Source organism: Panthera leo, chromosome B4 (genome assembly GCF_018350215.1).
Source record: "Panthera leo isolate Ple1 chromosome B4, P.leo_Ple1_pat1.1, whole genome shotgun sequence".
Classification (NCBI taxonomy): domain Eukaryota; kingdom Metazoa; phylum Chordata; class Mammalia; order Carnivora; family Felidae; genus Panthera; species Panthera leo.
This window is the reverse complement of record NC_056685.1, coordinates 70,760,983-70,780,454: the sequence shown is the minus strand read 5'-3', so window position 1 is coordinate 70,780,454 and position 19,472 is coordinate 70,760,983. Positions and strand designations below refer to the sequence as shown.

At 35.4% G+C, this 19,472-nt stretch overlaps 1 protein-coding gene across 3 annotated transcripts in view; it reads left to right on the top strand.

Annotated features, from left to right (window-relative positions):
• The window catches only part of PUS7L (pseudouridine synthase 7 like), a 33,499-nt gene extending 14,646 nt beyond the window's left edge, over positions 1–18,853 (top strand). For 2 of the 3 annotated variants that reach the window (XM_042946292.1, XM_042946294.1), the window contains exons 3-9: positions 2,052–2,211; positions 4,786–4,978; positions 7,636–7,734; positions 10,601–10,682; positions 11,823–12,103; positions 15,766–15,819; positions 16,855–18,853. In XM_042946292.1, the coding sequence (XP_042802226.1) occupies positions 2,052–2,211; positions 4,786–4,978; positions 7,636–7,734; positions 10,601–10,682; positions 11,823–12,103; positions 15,766–15,819; positions 16,855–17,181 (1,196 nt within the window). In that variant the 3' untranslated portion in view covers positions 17,182–18,853. The remainder of the gene's footprint in view (positions 1–2,051; positions 2,212–4,785; positions 4,979–7,635; positions 7,735–10,600; positions 10,683–11,822; positions 12,104–15,765; positions 15,820–16,854) is intronic. The other variant, XM_042946293.1, reaches the window with a different exon arrangement.
• Positions 18,854–19,472: the final 619 nt, after the last annotated feature.

Genomic DNA, 19,472 nt, shown 5'->3' with positions numbered 1-19,472 from the left:
TATTTCTATCTTTCTTATTGCTTTGGCTGCTTGCCATGCTTCTGTTCATTCTTTAAACCTCCAGAGGCACTTCTTCCTCAAATTCTTTTAGGCCTCCTAAGACTAAATGCTTCCGAGACAGGGATCATTTTTTTTTTTTTTTATTGACCATTGTATCCTTAGCCTAGCACATCTTCCTAAATCATTTTATTTAAACTGTATAATTAAATCCTATCATGAGAAAAGCTGAGATATTTTGAGGTTATGATTTCTCTACATTTTAAATATGGGCTTTTCATTTCATTTTATTTGAAACAAGTGATATAAATAGCAGTCTTGGATGAAGACGTTTATATTCGAATCCATTTGGTTAAGATAACCTGAAAGTGTAAAGAACAGATTGTAACTTAGACACAGAATTGACGTGTATTATTCTTTCCTTTCTTTTACTTCTTTTATCAGTTCTTTAAGAATAACGGAAGTCATAGTAAATTTAACTTATCACTGCTATAATAGAAAATTTGGAGAAATCTAGGAAGCTGTATGATCGTACAAAAAATAATGGCCCTAGTGGTAAAAAATATCTAGAAAGTAATGGATAGTGCCTGAATATTCTTTAGAAATTATATCTGTTTATACTTTAACAGTTCTTAAATGTGCAAGCAAAAATATTTTTCTTATAAAAATTAAAACATTGAAAATATACAATATTGCATTGTAGATTTTTAAAACTTTTACATAAATTATATGCACTATGCATATTTTTGAAACCTGCTATTTTCATGTTTTTAGAGATTATTCATTAGGAGATATAAATAACAGGTCTTCCCCATTCTTTTAAACAACTGCATGATATTCTAAAGTGTGGATATTATAAGTTCTTGTTTAGCTATTTTATATATTCATAGATAGATAGATAGTTAGAGTTCACATCCTTCTACTTCCTGAATCATGTTTATGTTTAATGTTCATTTTTCCTAGAGTACTCATTATTCACAGAGACCCTTGTAGCTGCCAATGACAATTATGACAACTGAACAAAATATAAATTATTTTGCAAAAAACCCTGCGTTTCCTTTTCATGACTTGAGGGAAGAGGGCAATAGTTTGATGTATCTTATATGTAAATATGGTGACTTGTGGGTTGTGGTATTTTGTTACTATCAATGCTGGTGGGTTATATAGGCCAGCATATGGGGGAACTTCTTTGGTGTTAGTTGGTACTGGGCTTGTTCCTTCTCCCTACCTCCATACTCTCACTCCCACCGTGTCATCTGGTAGACATTTTAAGCACCTACCACAAGGCACGCACCCTTCTATCTACTGGTTTGCTGTGCTGGAACTCCCAGTTTGTGGGGCGGACAAACATAAAGAGATAAATTGTAATGACAAGTGTCATGATATCCATAATGACAACTTGTGGAGACATGCCAGATTATGTAATCAGCATGTTGTGGTTTATTTATTCATTCACTTGACAATTATCTGCATACTTACTGTGTGTTAGGCTGTGGGTGTTAGTGATTGAGAAAACCAACACGATCCCTGCTTAGGAGCATTCAGTGTGGGGAACTTGGAAAGAATTTGAGAGAGAACTGCTGCCGTTGTTGGATCATGAGGACTGCATACAAGCACTGCAAGTAAAATGGGAGGAACACATTTAAACAGAGGGATTCAAATGTACGCAAGTACAAAGCTGTGGAAGGATCTAGTCCATCCAGGAATTATGAGATAGTCTCCGGGTTGTATAAGATACATGAATGGAAGTGGCACATGTGGAGACTGAAAAGGGAGATTGTGGCCAGATATGAATGCCCAATTAAGGAATTTAGATGTTTTTTTCTGTAAGCCTTTGCTGAGCCAATTAGTATTTTTTAAATGATAGTTGTAATCTAAGACACTGATTTTGTATCTTGACTAAAAAATACTTATACCTACTTAAATGAATAATTTGATTCATTATATTAACCTGTTTGTCTACTAAGAATGTAATTGATGTATCACAGCTGGTGTGTGTGTGTGTGTGTGTGTGTGTGTGTGTGTGTATAATCTTGGGTTTTTCTTTGTTTCAGCCTTTACGCTACGGAAAGAAAATCTGGAAATGTTTGAAGCAGTTGGTTTTTTAGCTATGAAACTTGGTGTGATTCCTTCAGATTTTAGTTATGCAGGCCTTAAAGACAAGAAAGCTGTCACCTATCAAGCAATGGTTGTTAGAAAAGTGACTCCAGAGAGGTAATATGACATTACTTTATAAGATAGAACTTTTCTATCTTATTGCATCAGATAGATAAATGTAAGATTTAAAAAATCAGAACACTAGGAACATATTAACCTCACTATCAATAGTAATTAAAAAAATTTTTTTTTTAATGTTTATTCATCTTTGAGAGACAGAGAGAGACAGAGTATGAGTGGGGAAGGGGCAGAGAGAGGGAGACACAGAATCGGAAGCAGGCTCCAGGCTCTGAGCTGTCAGCACAGAGCCCGACGCGGGACTTGAACTCACGAACTGCGAGATCATGACCTGAGCTGAAGTTGGACGCTCAACCAACTGAGCCACCCAGGCGCTCCAATAGTAATTAATTGATTGAAAGCTTACTGAACAGCACATTCTTTAATAATATAATTATCATCTAAATAGCATTATGTCTTAAATTTACACTGAAGGGGCGCCTGAGTGGCTCAGTTGGTTAAGCGTCTGACTTCGGCTCAGATTATGATCTCCCAGTTTGTGGGTTCGAGCCCCGTGTTGGGCTCTGTTCTGACAGCTCAGAGCCTGGAGCCTGCTTCCAATTCTGTGTCTCCTTCTCTCTCTGTTCCTCCCCTACTCAGACTCTCTCTCTCTTTCTGTCTCTCTCTCAAAAATAAATAAACATTAAATTTATACTACAAATATAGGTTGTTTTAAGACAGACACTGAGAAGTGGAAGATTTTAAATGATCTGAATTGTTTCTGAAAATCCTGTACCAGCGCCTGGCTGGCACAGTCGGTATAGCCTGTGACTCTTGATCTCAGGGTTGTAAGTTCAAGCCCTGTGTTGGGTATAGAGATGACATAAAATTAAAGGTTTAAAAAATACCCTGTACCATGTTTGAATATGCATTTATATTCAGGACAGTGTGTTACAAATGTATGTATTTTTAATTACTATAATACTTTTTATGCTTTTATCGTCATGGTTCCTTACATTTAAAATAAATCCTCAGGGCTCCTGGGTGGCTCAGTCAGTTGAGCGTCCGACTTGGGCTCAGGTCACAATCTCACGGTCTGTGAGTTTGAGCCCCGAGTCGGGCTCTGTGCTGACAGCTCAGAGCCTGGAGCCTGTTTCAGATTCTGTGTCTCCCTCTCTCTGACCCACCCCCATTCATGCTCTGTCTCTGTCTGTCTCAAAAATAAATAAACGTTAAAAAATAAATAAATAAATAAATAAATAAATAAATAAATAAAATAAAATAAATCCTCATTAAATGAAGAGTAAAGTATTCAAATTAACCTCCTTTCAGCTTTCTCAAATTTTAAAAATATTTTTTGTAATTGTAAAATAAATACATATTTATTACAGTAGATTCAGAAAATAGAAGAATGTAAGAATGAAGTTAAAAGTCACTAATAATTCCACTACTCAGAATAGCCACAGTAACCTCTTTTTTTTCTTTTCTTTTTTTTTTTTTTTTTTTAGTATACTTGACACAAAATATTACATTAGTGTCAGATACACAGCATAGTGATTCAGCAGCCTGGAGCTTGCTTCAAGTTCTGTTTCCCTCTTTCTGTCCATCCCTGACCCATGCTCTGTCTCTGTCTCTCTCTCAAAAATAAATAAACATAAAAAAAAATTTTTTTTAAAGTACAGTATAGTAAGAGAGAAAGACTTTAGCTTTCAAAGATATTTAGATGTTAGAAACTGGTTTTCAACTACTAAAGACAAAATATTATTAATTCCTAGGAGGAGAGAGCCCTTTGATTTGGCTAATGGGTATAGGATTTTAATTACCCTTCAAGTAATAGTAAGATTTTAGCAGATGAAAAAAACTTGAAGATGTATTTGGACGAGCAGTAAGTTAACTACCTACCTGAAAAACATATAGTTCCTATAAGTATGACAGAAAATATGAATGTAAAGAAAATGCTTTCTTACAGAGTCTTTAAAGGTATGCTAATAATTGGAATCTATTCTTTAGATTTGGGGAAGAATTGAAAGTTTGAGTAAGAAAATGTTCAGAGCAGGGCCGCCTGGGTGGCTCATTTGTTTGAAGATCCGATTTCTGCTCAGTTCGTGGTCTCATGGTTCATGAGTTTGAGCCCCACATCGGGCTCTGTGCGGACAGCTCAGAACCTGGAGCCTGCTTTGGATTCTGTGTCTCCCTCTCTCTCTGCCCCTCCCCCACTCTCAAAAATAAATAAATATTAAAGAAAAAGTGTTCAGAGCAGAATTTTAGTAAAATCCTCTGGTGCTACTGGTTTTTCTTAGTAATGTTGGAGGAAGAGAGACTGAGGAGGAAAGGAACAAAGTCTGAGGACAGGAAGACTAGAACAGTTAAGAGGTTTTTACCAGTTAAATTAAGGAGAAGTCAGAAGGCACAGATAAAGTGATAGCATTAGGAGTATGTGTTTCAGGTCATAAAACAACTCTGTTAATATGATCCTATAATAATGGGTTTTTTAGTGCACATTCGTTGAAATAACATTAACTTTTGAATTTTTAGGTGTTCTGGTGTAAGTGGTTGTCTGGCAACTGTCATTTAAACTTACGTTAATTTTTAAATGTAAGATTTAACTGAGTCTATATGATTTATCATTTATAGGTTGAAAAATATTGAAAAAGAAATTGAAAAGAAAAGAATGAATGTGTTTAATATTCGATCTATAGATGATTCCCTTAGACTTGGTCAGCTCAAAGGAAATCACTTTGATATTGTCATCAGAAATTTAAAAAACCAGATAAATGACTCTGCAAACCTGAAAGACAGAATTTTAGAGGCAATAGAAAATGTTAAGGTAAGAAAACTCAATTTAAAAATAATGTTATAGGAAAATGTTTATAGTCCTCTTTACACTGAGGCAGCAAGAAAAACTTTTTCTTTTGTACCTTTTTTAAAATGTGTATATGTAATTATTTAAAAAATGACTGGGACATTTGGCTTATTTTTAATTTTCTTGGTAGTATATTTTTGTATTAAAAAACAGCTTTAATGTGATTTTTAAAAATGTAACATATAGTATTATCCAGAGTGTGTGGGGAGGGGGAAGCTATCTATATAAGAAGAGAGGTAGGTTTTTTTGTTGTTATTTGTATGTTTAGCACATGCCATATAGAGTAGTATTTCAGGCAAAAGGATTATTTTTTTTTGGAAATTTGTTCAGTAATTTTTTTCAGAAATCTTTGATAAATAGTTACATTACTTATCAGAATTATATACAATCTTTTTCTTTTTAGTCTAATTATGATTTTTTTCAATGTAGTAAATCACATACATTTTATTATGTCTTACAATAAAAAGCTATTTAACATAAACATATAAGTGACATTTGCCAGGCATCTAAACATACCATAGCCTTCAGTCTGATCATCTAGAGTATGGTAAGCAAACTTTCTCTGTTGAGGGCTAGGCATATGGTCTCTTTTGCAGCCACTATACTGCCATTGTGTGGAAGCAGCCATAGACAATACATAAATGAATGAGCGTGGTTGTGTTCCAATAAAACTTTATTTACAAAAATAGGTGTAGGGCCACATTTGACTTATAGGCCATTAGTAGTTTGACAAGTTCTGATCTAGACCAGTAATCCTCAATCTGGGATGCTTGTACGCAATCTCAGTAGTCAATCTCTACCCCCAAACCAATTCAATAAGAACATTTGGGAATGCAGCTTAGTTTATTAATATTTTTTAAAAACTCCCTAGCTGATTTTACTCTACAGCTAACATTGAGAAACATTGATATAAGATTCTGACCACAAAGACCTTTTTACACAGTTTTATTCCTCTCCAAAGAAAAGCAAACAAACAAAAAGCCAGGTTTTTAATCAGTTATTATGCCTTATAGTCAGGAAAATGACTTCTAATAAAGATTTTTAAAATTCAGCACATTTACCTGTGCATAGACACTCTTTGATTGTATACCCCTTATATGGTTGTTTTTCCCTTACTTCTGTATCTAAAATTCTTTTCTCTGTCCTGAAAAACTGCTACTAAAATAATATCCCTTAAAAAGGGGAGAAAATTTCTCTGAAGTCTGATAGCATTTATTGCCTGTCTTTCATTTGGAACTTTTGGATACACAACTGCTAGTTATAAAATCCCCATTAGAAATGGTTTTAGCTTTAGCCAACTTTCCTTTAGTTCTGAAAATAAGAAGTCTTTGAAGTTTTGTTTTAGACGGTTATAACTTTGACCACTAGAAACCTTTTGTTATATCCAGCCCTAAGTAATTTGAAGGGGTATTTAAAACTCTTCTGGTCATTCTAGGATATTATTTGATATTATTTTTCCAAATTTGAAGTCATAATTGCTGAATGAATAAATATGATCTCCTCTCATAAAGTGAGTGTGGAAGACTCTTATCTTTCAAGAAACCATCTGGGCCCTGATGTTTTCCTTGTGAGAGCATGTTTAACCACTGACTATTATTGTCTTTAAGGTTGCAGAGTAATTTACAATTTTCTGTTCTTGGGGAAGTGATGCCATGTCATTCTCTTGACTCAGGTCTTTAGAAACTGAGATAATTAAAAAATGAATTGTTCTGTATAAAGGAACTAAGACTTGCTGGGTTTGAAGTAAATGTATTGCTTATTCCCAGCATCTCCAGACAACAGGAGCATCTCAGAATCAGAAAGAGCTTTAGAGCAAAGATCACACCCAGTAACCAGTTCATCCCAGTTTTCCCAGAACTTCCCCAATTTTAGCATTGAAAGTCCTGCATCCTAGAATACCCTTCAGTAATATGAATGGAAAGCTGACCTATTTTTTAAGGCTTTTTTTGCTGGCCTTATTTTCTAACTTTTAATTGTTTGTTTTTCTTCTTTCTTTTCTTTAATTGTATAGCATATCTCAGACCATTTGGTTCCTATGTGTATATTGCTGATTACAGTATTCTTTTATTAAAATAAATATGAAGAGGAAACTTGATTAGATATCTGACACAATAATTCTATTAATTTGTTGTAGTCACTTTGGGCCTATGACAAAGACCCATAGACTGGGTGACTTTTAAATCACAGAAATATATTTTGTATCATGCTGGAGGCTGGAAGCCTCAGATCAGGGTGCCAGCCTTGTCTTCGTGTTGTATTCTCACATGGTGGAAATAGGGTGAGCTAGCTCCAAGGTCTTCTTAGAAGGGCACTAATCCCATTCATGAGCGCTCTGATTACCTCCCACCTTCCCCACCTCCAAATACCATCACATTGGAGGTTAGGATTTCAACGTATGAATTTTGGGGGATATACAGGCATGCAGTCCATAACAATATGCTTTTTTTTTTTAATTTTAGTTTTAAATTTTTTTTAATTATAATTTATTGTCAAATTGGCTCACATTGTATACAGTGCGCTCTTGGTTTTGGGGGTAGATTCCCGTGGTTTATCGCTTACATACAACACCCAGTGCTCACATAATAATATACTTTTAATGATTGATTTTCTTGTATTCGTAGAATAAAGGGTTTGTAAATTACTATGGACCGCAGAGATTTGGGATGGGAAGGAAAGTTCACACTGACCAGATTGGATTGGCTTTGCTGAAGAGTGAAATGGTATGGATTAAAAAAAACACTCTGCTCTGATTTGTTTTGTCAATTATACTTACTACATAACCCAGCCCTTTTTGCTTTGTTAACCCAGCATATGAATGCATATGTACACACATACATACACCATAATGCTACATTATTGAACATTTATGAGCAGCTATTGTAGTCTTAGTATCACACTGTAATAAAGTGAAATTGTATGTGATGTCCCTGTGTTTAATACTTGAGACTTAACAGAGAATTGATGAGCACTCACCAAATTCTTAATGAAGTGAATGGAGGATTTGGAGGAAACGTACCACCCTATAATTCCAGAAATATGGCATCCGATGATGCAAAATTCACATTTCTTATAGCATTTAAACAAAAGCTGTCCCCTCTTTTAAACTTCATATTCTGTGCTTCTCATTTTTTTTTAACTTTGCAAGAGCTTTAGCTGTCAATTGTTGCTGTGTAACAAACAAACTACTCGCAAACTGCATGGTCTATAATGACGAGCATTTATTATCTCACTGTCTCTGAGGGTCAGGCATCTGGGAGCAGCCGAGCCGGGTGTTGCAGCATCAGGGTGTCTCATGGTGTGAAGTCACACTGTCAGCCAGGGTTACAGTCTTTGATGACTTGATGAGGCACAGAGGATCTCCTTCCAAGCACACTCTGCTTTTGGCAGGAAGCATTAGTTTCCCATCATGGGACTACTCATGGCATGACTTCCCTATGAGAGAGGAGTTCAGGAGCACAAATGAATGAGAGAGAGAGAGACCACAACATAAATTGAAGTGTCTTTTATTTTTTTTTTTTTTAATTTTTTTTTTTTTTTCAACGTTTTTTTTTTTATTTATTTTTGGGACAGAGAGAGACAGAGCATGAACGGGGGAGGGGCAGAGAGAGAGGGAGACACAGAATCGGAAACAGGCTCCAGGCTCCGAGCTGTCAGCACAGAGCCTGACGCGGGGCTCGAACTCACGGACCGCGAGATCGTGACCTGGCTGAAGTCGGACGCTTAACCGACTGCGCCACCCAGGCGCCCCTGAAGTGTCTTTTATAATGTAATCTTAGAAGTGACATCGTCACTTTTGCTCTGTTTTACTCACTGGGCACGCAGATCCACCCTGGTAAGTACAGAAGAGGACTGCACGAGGCATGAGTACCAGGGAATGGAGATCAGCGGGGGCCAACCTCGAGGTTGGCCCCATGCTAGAAAGCCATATTTTCTTTCCTTGGAAACATTTTCTCTCCAACCTTTATATTCTTTGCATCTCAATTTAAATTCTCATCCCATTCCCAAGAAAAATTGAATTATTCTTATCTTGTGACTTCAAAGCCTCTTGGATTTCCTATCTTAGGTTTTATTATATTTTACTGTTAATGTTTATTTAATCTTTTCCAGTAAACAAACACTATGTCTCTCTTGCTCAACATTCCATCCCTGGTACTCTGCATAGTGCCTAGCACATCACAGATGCTTAGTAATATTTATTTGAATGAATTAGCTTCTTAACATATATTTGTTTGAATGGATGAATGAATACTGTAAAATAAGACTGGGATTTTAGGTTGAATGATCTATTTTAAGATCCTTTCCTACTCTAAAACATATACTTATGAATCACCATGCTGGAGACAGTATAATAATAATAATAATAATAATAATAATAATATACAGGACCTCATAGATAGCATTAAAAAAAAGGAACTTCTTTTAATCTATTTAGTTTGCAAAAGAAAATATTAATATTGGCAATAAAAAAAAGATTTTGGCAAATTTTTTTTAAATTTTTTTTTTTAACGTTTATTTATTTTTGAGACAGAGAGAGACAGAGCATGAACGAGGGAGGGTCAGAGAGAGGGAGACACAGAATCTGAAACAGGCTCCAGGCTCTGAGCTGTCAGCACAGAGCCCAATGCGGGGCTTGAACTCACGGACTGTGAGATCATGACCTGAGCCGAAGTCGGCGGGTTAACCAACTGAGCCACCTAGGCGCCCCTTGGCAATTATTTTAAAGACCAAAGCATTCCAAAACTTGAGAACTGGAATGAAATTAGTGGTTCACCATTTTCCTATGCTTATTACCTCCCCTGTTTTTGTTGTCTATGTTGGTCAGGTCTGAGTTTTATGTCATTAGTTCATACATGCAGTCGTAACTCAGTGATAGAGATAAGGAATGACAGAAGTAGAATATGGAAGTGATGGCAGGCACTTTTTCCAGTTGAGAATATTTTGTTTTAATTTTTTTTAACTTTTATTTATTTTTGAGAGACAGAGCATGAATGGGAGAGGAGTAGAGAGAGAGGGAGACACAGAATCCAAAGCAGGCTCCAGGCTCTGAGATGTCAGCATAGAGCCTGACATGTGGCTCAAACCCACGAACTGCATGATCATGACCTGAGCCGAAGTCAGATGTTCAACCAACTGAGCCACCCGGCTGCCCCAGTTCAGAATTTAAACCTGTGTGTAAAGTTGCTTGGTACAGATTTATTTACCAATTTAACACTGTTTAATTTTTGAAAGCTTGAAGATAAAATTGCAGCACCAAATATCATTGGTTAAGTGCCTATTTTTTTTTTTTTTTTTTATGATGCTAGAGAATTTGCATCTTTTTTAAAAACGTGATTTGCGACCACCTGGGTGGCTCAGTCAATTAAGCATCTGACTCTTGATTTTGGCTCAGGTCATGATCTCGCAATTTGTGAGTTTGAGCCCAGCATCCGATTCTGTGCTGACAGCATGGAGCCTGTTTGTGATTCTCTCTCTCTCCCTCTCTCTGCCCCTCCCTGTCATGCTTTCTCTCTCAAAAATAAATAAACATTTTTTAAAAAAGTAATTTGTCATTTTCATTTACTATGTTTGCTTGCTTGATTTTTAAAGGTGGAGGCTGTAAAATTATTTCTTACACCAGAAGACTTGGATGATCCTGTAAACAGAGCAAAGAAATATTTTCTTCAAACTGGTATTTAAAAGTTTCTTTACCCCATACATAGTCATGCAAATCTATAATATAAATGTATGTCATTAGGCGGGCATTCATTGCAACATAAATGTGATAGGAAATAGATTATAGTATGTTATATATTTAATAATTTTATTACATGCCCAAGACACTTTAGTTTGGGCCAAATATCCAGAACTCTTGTCTGTTTTAACTCTTGCCTGGGGGTAGGAGTAAGGGGAGAAATAGCTTCTTAGATTTTCTTGGTCTGTACCCTCAGAGGAGATAAGAATTCCAAATTCTAAACTGGTACTGATGGAAGTATATGCTACAACTCGGGGGGACTGAAAAACCAACTACATAAAAGTATTATTTGTTGTATCCAATACTTTGTGCATTGATTTGGGCTTAGTCTCCATTCAGCCCTGTCAATTTTGACACTTTAGCCCAATGTGATGGTTTATAATGCAGAATGTTTAATGAGAAGCACTAAAGAAAAGTTGTTATGAGTATGGGTTCTAGAGTCAATCTACATGGAGTTTCACTCTCGAAATGACATATGTGTTTGTATTATTTAGAGTCCAGAGAACATAATGTCCTTACGGCAATGATTCATACAGTTCAGTGTGCATGAGCAACATGTGGCACATTTACTAAAATGAGGATTCCTACCTGGATAAGCCTCTTTGCTGTAGAGTCCATCAATTTAATTTTAAAAAGCACCCCATTAGGAAGGCCTGTTAGCACACATGAAGGATCCAACCTTTCTTATTCCAAATATTCTATATAAGTGTTCATAATAGCTCTTTAAAAATCTATAGGCTCACAGGTTTATTTCATGCCTTTTTTAAAAGAGGTCCTCTGAATAATTTCCAGTTAGTTTATCTCCATTCTGAAGTAGGTATTACTAATGTGCTTTTTGCTGTTTTTTTTAAAGCAGGGAAAATGAATGGAGAATGGACTATATGACTAATGATCTTTATTAAACAAACAAACTCTTCAGGTATAGCTAGGTTTATAGTTGGTAATAAGCATCATCTTCATATTCAGGTTTATAAGATGACACAGATCATTGCCTCTCATTTAGAGGGCATAATAAAGGTACTTATAACTGGCCTTTAAAGGAAAGTAGTTGACTCACTGATTTTCTCTTTATTTCAGAGGATGCTAAAGGCACACTTTCATTGATGCCTGAATTCAAAGTTCGAGAGAGAGCATTGTTGGAGTCACTGCATCGCTTTGGCATGACGGAGGAGGGTTGTATCCAGGCGTGGTTCTCTTTTCCCCATTCTATGCGCATATTCTACGTTCATGCATATAGCAGTAAAATTTGGAATGAGGCAGTATCCTACAGACTTGGAACCTATGGGTCAAGAGTAGTAGAGGGTGATTTGGTCTGTTTGGGTGAAGATGTTGACGATGAACATTTCCCAAATAATAAAGTAAGTATCCTTTCATCAAAGTTTTCAAAGAGTTGTTACTACACTTGGAATATTAGAGAAGCTTGTTTTTAGAAATCATTTAGCACTAAACACACATTTTATTTTTTTGGCTTGTATTTATTTGCTTATCTTCTGCTTCTATGCTGTTAACTGAGGCTTAACACCTATCTGTAAACAGAAAGATAAAAATAGTCACTGGTATTAAGTAAAAGGTACAAACGTAGTAAACCTTCCTTTAAAGAACACATTAAAAAAATTACAGAAGTAATGCACAAAATAGTGCCATTAAAAGTGAAAAATTGAAACTTTATATACAAAGCTGTCATCTTGCCACCACTCTTATTGTGTGTCCAGGAAATCAACCTCTGTTTTTTTCATATATGTTCTTCTAGACCTTTTTCTATGCTTTCACATAAATATCTATAGAAAAGTGTATTTTTATTCTATTAGCTAACATGAATAAAAGCAAAGGCAGGGCTTAGGAGCTCGGAACTTAAAATATGAAAAGGAAAAAATACAGTTTTTATAATGATGGTATATAGGGTGTATAATGTTTGGATGTATTTTATATAAATGTGATTTTATATAATTGCCATTTACAACTTGCTTTTTTTATAAATTATAAAAATTTTAATATAAATTTTATAAAATTTTTATAATGGAAAGTTTCTCTTTCAATTTCTTCTCTGTCCAACTAGTATTTTTATCTTGGGCTTGAACAGTTAAAATAATGAAACTGAATTATATAAATCAAGTAAAGAAATTTATTTTATATATAATGCAAAGAATAAATTAAAATGCAAAAATAACATTATCTCAAGTTAGTCTCAGAAATACGTTATAAAAGTTAGTGAAGGTATTTTGAGTAGTAATTTCATATATAACATCATAAAATCATTGAGTTCTAGATGAGAAAAGGGTTTTAGAGACTCTCTTTCTTAACTCCCATTTTGTAGAAATGAAAATCGAGACCCAGACTGGAGAGGAGACAGATTAAGTGACATAGGTAGCAGAATTAAAAAGACCCTAGCCTGAATTGGTCCCTAGCAGAGAAATCATGGAATATAGAAAAGGTGTCTGCATCTAGAGAGAACATGGGCCAGTTGTTCAAAAAGGAAGAAAAATAGAAAGATAGACTCTGAACTCTATGTAAAGGAAACTTTATCTAAATTAATGGCACAGTCTGGATTTATGAATTAAGGTTTTTGTTTGTTTTGTTTTTGTTTTTGTTTTAAGTAATGGAGATCCACCTCAAACTAACTTAAGGCAAAGCAGACAGGAATTCATTGGCCTTCATAACCAAGGCGCTGATTCAGGCGCAGCTCTATCCAGATGAAGCGGTATCTTAAATAATCTCTATCTTCTTTTCTTCATCTTTCAGCTCTGCTTTCCTATGTTAGAGCCATTCTGAGTCTGGCTCATTCTTTTAGTGGCAAGATGGTCATGAGCATCTCTAAGCTTATCTCTTGTGTGTAAGTGATGAATCATGGGAATCTACTCCCAAAGCCAAGAGTACACTGTATACTCTGTATGTTAGCTAACTTGACAATAAATTATATTAAAAAAACAAACAAAAACCCAGATTAATGTGACTGCAAAAACAAACAAAAACAAACAAACAAAAAACCACCTTGTAGAGAAGAGGACTTTTTTCCCCCATGGAATAAAAGCCATGGGATTAGGTCTCTCTGGCTAGGAGTGACCAGGCTTGGGTCCCATATCCAGGCCCAAACCAATTATTGTGGCCTGGAGTATGTCATTGGCTAAGCCTGTGTTCCAAAGGATCCTTCCTGGAACCACCCCATAAAAATCACATTTGCGACCTGGTAATGAGGGTGCTACTACTGGAAAAGAGAGAGTAAAGGCTGAATAAGCCAGAGCAACAGATGTCTGCTTCACTGTTTCATTGAATGGGTGGGTGGCTTATAAATATTTAGTCAAGAAAGGGATTACTGGGAGCATAAATCACTAAGAATGGTCATTTAACTGAGACAACATCTGAAACTGTGTAAAAAGAAATACAGCATTATAGGCTTTACCTCATGTGAGTGGAAGAAGAGCTATCAGTGATCTCCTTTTTATAAATACTGAAAAATCATGTTTTTTTCTCATATTCCAGGAAACATGTTCTTTTAAATATTACCTGTGCTACGCATTATTTAGTAAGTTAGCCGTTACTAATTCAGATTTTCAGATATTAAAGGTTACTTTGACAAGATATGGTAATAATCTCTGAAATACATGTCTTATAAGACTTTGTTCAACGTAACATTTTGCAAGGAGAGTTGCAGGATCAGAAGTGTATCTGCTTTTCTTTTGGAGCTGTAAGAGAAAGGAGAACATTTTCTTCCTCATGTCTTGCTAAGTTTCCTTCTATTAGCAAAAAACTAAAAGTCTTTATATATTGTAAGACCAATCATTTATACTCTATTAGTACGTACTAAGAAAAGAAAAAGCGAGACTTACAGATCCAAAATGGTAACATATGAAAAGAAAAAGACAATCAAGTTTCTAATAAATGGTATATGGGGCATATCATGTTGTGCATCTACAGTTAAAAATTGTAGGAAACTATAGGACACTATTGTGATTCCCTTCTTGATAGGATTACTAGACAGGTACAGATATACCTTTATTTCAAGTCACAAGGTAGATTTTCTTATAATTTTTTGTGAACAAGATAGAGAAATGTGTTAGGTGAATTAATTAAAAAATTAGGTGAATTCATAGTTGGGGAGTAACCATACACCAAAAGTATGTTTGTTAATCAAAAAATTGATTGATATCAATCTGGAGGGAGTTCTCCAAACACAAAACATGGTCTTCTGTACTTGACCACATTTTCTGGTATTTTCATAGGCTTATGAGTTTGTGAAAGACAAAAAGCTGGAAATGATGATGCAGGAGAGACCCTCATCCCATGGATTTGGTCAGATCACATCTAGAGTTTTATATCCATTTTTGAGTGCAGCAATTAAAAAACTTACCAATAAGCAAACATACAAACCCAAAATGAAAAACAGAAAAGGGAAGCATCTAATCTATTGATTAGAGTAGGCAGACTTGAAGGGAAAGCCAGCAGAGTTAGAGGGGATCTGGACACTACATTATGTGATGAATGCTTTGGAAGGTGGGGGTCCTGTTCATCCTTGTTTAGTGATGACAGCTGCCTTTATACCTGAGTTTCATATGTTAGAGAAATCAGAATGACCTATTCTGTAGTGTCCTATAGCAGCATTTCTCAGACTTACCACATACCTCTTTTTTTTCCCCTGCCTCCTATTACTGTTCTGTGAAACACGTTTTGAGAAACACCACTTCTCGGAGAGTATTATGATATTTGTTGGGGACAGAGGTGGCGGAGGGTGTGGTGGTTTCAGAGAGTGGAGTTTTGATTCAGTGTAACAACTTTGTAAGTCAGGAAAAGTTGGTGATAAGGTGAAATCATCACCTCAGAGTGTTAAGCTACTTCCATTCTCTACGTGTTCCAATTTGACTTGGTTAAAGCAGGAAGTGTTCTAATTTTTATGCAGTCTAGAAACAAATTGTGAACATACTCTTGTTTGGGTACATGTATATTCAGCATGGGAGTCGAATTATACATAACAGGGAAAATTGAGGGAATGAATCATCCATATTTTTGTCATGTTTTTAAAAAATAGGTTCATCTAGTAACTGAAGAAGAGGAATCAGCTAACACATATGCAATACATCAGGTAACTTTGCTTAAGAATTGGCATCACTTTGGTCTAAATGTAGATATTGAGATATTGTGTCCAAAAGACAAAATGTTGATTAGTTTTCTTCTCTACCTTCCTTTTTTTTAACCACTTTTTAATTCAGGTGCAATTATATACAATAAAATTCACTCTTCTCAGTTTCCAATTCTAAGAGTTTCGATAAACACATACAGGCTTAATGACCACCACAGAAATCAAGATAAAGTAACATTTTCATCTCTCCCTAAAATTTCCCTGTGCCCCTTTTTAGTCAACCCGTACCCCTAGTCCCTGGCAGGAGCTTGTCCATTTTCTGTCCCTATAGTTTTGCCTTTGAAAGAATGTCAAATGGAATCTTATAGTATATGGCCTTTTGTGTCTAGCTTCTTTCAATTAGCATAATTAATTTGAAATCCATTCATGTTGTGTGCATTTGAATTTTTTACCTTGTTCCTTTTTCTGACTAACCGTTTGGTACCAGTAGTTCAAGAAAAATGTCTAGAAATCACCTGCAAAGGAGGAGAGCCTTACAAAAGGCATAAGCAGCTGTATATGCTGCTAGTGGTTCGCTTTCATGTTTTTAAATAAGTAAGAAGAATATAACATCATCAGCCAAAATACCAGTTATATTATTGAACAGTAGGGATTCATCTTTGTGTTATAGAAGCAATACGCTTTTAGGATTGAATGACTACGTTGAGGTTAAGTCTTTGTCGGCTAATTAAATGTACCAGAACTTCTTGTTTCCTCTCTTCTGCATTAACATAGTTTGTCTAGTAGTATCTGACTTGAGTTGGTTACCTTGGTTATTGTGAACCCTTCTTGATTTTAGTTAGCTCTCTGCCTGGCAGCATTTAAAATAATCAAAGTAGTGTGGTGGTCAGTAGCATGTTTTAGGCCGATTGTGATGTTTATATCCTGAGACATAATGATCATATCTCAAGGATTATTTCATATACCAAATCTCAGTGTTACAATGATCATGTATTTTTCTGAAGGCTGTTTCATCTGTATTTTTTCCCTTCTACACAGGTGGTTCTTCCAGTGCTTGGATACAATATTCAATACCCGAAGAACAAAGTAGGGCAGTGGTACCAGGAAATACTTAGCAGAGATGGACTACAGACATGTAGGTTTAAAGTACCTACTCTGAAACTGAATGTTCCAGGATGCTATAGACAGATATTGAAATGTCCCCACAATGTCTCATACCAACTAAAGGAAGAACATGATACTGATGTCAAAATGGAAGGTTCCCACATTGATGAAGCAACTTTATCTCTTTTGATCTCTTTTGATCTTGATGCTTCGTGTTATGCTACGGTCTGTCTGAGGGAGATAATGAAGCATGACTTTTAGAACCATTAGCCTTGATCTAATCATATCTGTCATTCTTTAGAAGAGAGGGAGCTAAAATTTCTGGAGCATCTACCATTTACCAGGAGCTTTATAATTGTTATCTCCTGTAATTACAAAACATCCTGAGGAACTAGGAATTTGCTGCTGATGTTCCAGAGGACATAGAGCTAGTAAGTGGCAGCGTTTGAATTTAAGACTGCAAAGCTTATGTTCTTTCTATGATCTAATGTTTCAGTGACCTTTATTCTGTGCTATAAAGTTTACAATCTTTCTGGACTATTCAGAGCATATAATACTGCAAGGTAACATGTAAAAAAAACATGTTTGGAGTAATGTTGATATCCTCTACTTGCTTAGAATGTAGATGAAACTAGATTTTAATGAAAGCGTATGGTTAGAAAGGTAAATGAAGCATTTTGTTAATTATTATTGTCATTCTCCATTTTTGAAATCATTTACCAGAATAATACATTAGGGAAATATAATTTCTATTATGGTAGCTACCCCGGGGTAATTTACCTCTTTATGAGATAAATAATCTTCAGTGAAGATTGAAATAAATTTTTCATACAATTTCCTTATCTCGATATACATTGACCCTCTTGGCTTTCTGTGATTCTTTTCTCTGTCATCAAAAACAAATTTTAGAGTCAGACAGATCTGGGCTCAGACTCCAGCTCTGACACTTACAAGTCACTTTGAGTATCTTGTTGACTCTTTTTGAGACTTACTAAAGAATCAGGACAGCACAACCTCATAAGCAACAAGTAATAGAATTGTCTCCACCTTTTATGTTGCTAGAGGAAGAAAACATTTTGCCTATTTGAAAATTGAAATATTTAACTATCCCACGTCGTAAACCATCCTTAACCACTTATATATATCAGTTAAATTTGGGGTGGTGGTGGTATATATTGGTTTCGAAGGTCTAGCATCCTTTCATTGCTGGTAGTATAATATGGTGACATTTAAAAAGCAGTATAGAGCATTGTATGTCAGTATTTGGCACTTTTATATACTTAAGTCAGTGAAACTATTTTGGGTATAGTAGCATAAGGAAATTAAATTCAAAAGAAGGAAAAAAGTTACATGCAACACAAAACTTGCTCATTATAACATTTTTATACAGAGTGAAAGAAATTATAGTTTGAAAGTCCAGCATTAGATAACAAAATAAAATGAGATGTATCAACTTGATGGCAAAACATGTAGTTATTAAAAATTATTTTAAATGATGATAAAGGTTTTACGTATGTGAAAAAAATGTTGCCCCTCAAAACCAGAAGATAGACATTACAAATGCAGTATAAACACTGAATGCAGCTCTTTCAAAGAGAGGCACTTTAGCATAGCAACTAAAAGCACAGTTAGTGGGGACAAACTCCCCCAGTTTGAACCTTGGCTCTGCCAGGTAGCATGTGGCCTTGGACAAGTTGTTTAAGCTTTGTGTGCTTTGGTTTCAACATCTATAAAACGAGAATGGTAGTGTACCTCCCTCATAGGATTATTGTGAATTCATATATGTTCATATATGTAAAGTGAGTCCATACCAAGTTCACATATGTAAAGCACCTTGGAAAAATACCTGGCACTTAGTTATTGTTAAATAAGTATCCACAGATTCAAGTTTGGAAAGGAAGAGAAAAACATGAAAATAAGTGTCTTTTTTGTCATTACATATATTATCTTTTTAAACAGGGTGTGTTTTCAGTATTTTTTTTTTAAAGTTTATTTATTTTGAGAGAGTGGGTGAGGGGCAGAGAGAGAGAATCCCAAGCAGACTCCGTGCTGTCAGCGCAAAGCCGCATGTGGGGTTTGAACTCATGAACCATGAGGTCACAACCTGAGCTGAAGTTGGATGCCTAACCGACAGAGCCACCCAGGTGCTGTTGTCATTATATATTTTAATAATAAACAGATCTCAGAACACAAAAATTGGAGGTTGTAGTACCATTTTTTTTTTAATTCATTAATTTTTAAAAATTTTATTTTAGAAAGAGTGGGAACAAGGGAGAGGGGCAGAGGGAGAGAGAGAGAGAGCATTCTAAGCGGGCTCCACACAAACAGAGCTTGATCCCACGACGTTGGGATCATGACCTGAGCTGAAATCAAGAGCCAGATGCTCAACCGACTGAGCCACCCAGGTGCTCCTATCATTGGTTTTTTAAAAAATTACCTTTATCATTTTAATATTTATTGAAAATAAAATGCTATATTAAGTAGTAAAAAATTTAGAAAAAATGTTTCGTCTCATGATAAATTATATCCCACAAATGTAATCAGAAAATGAA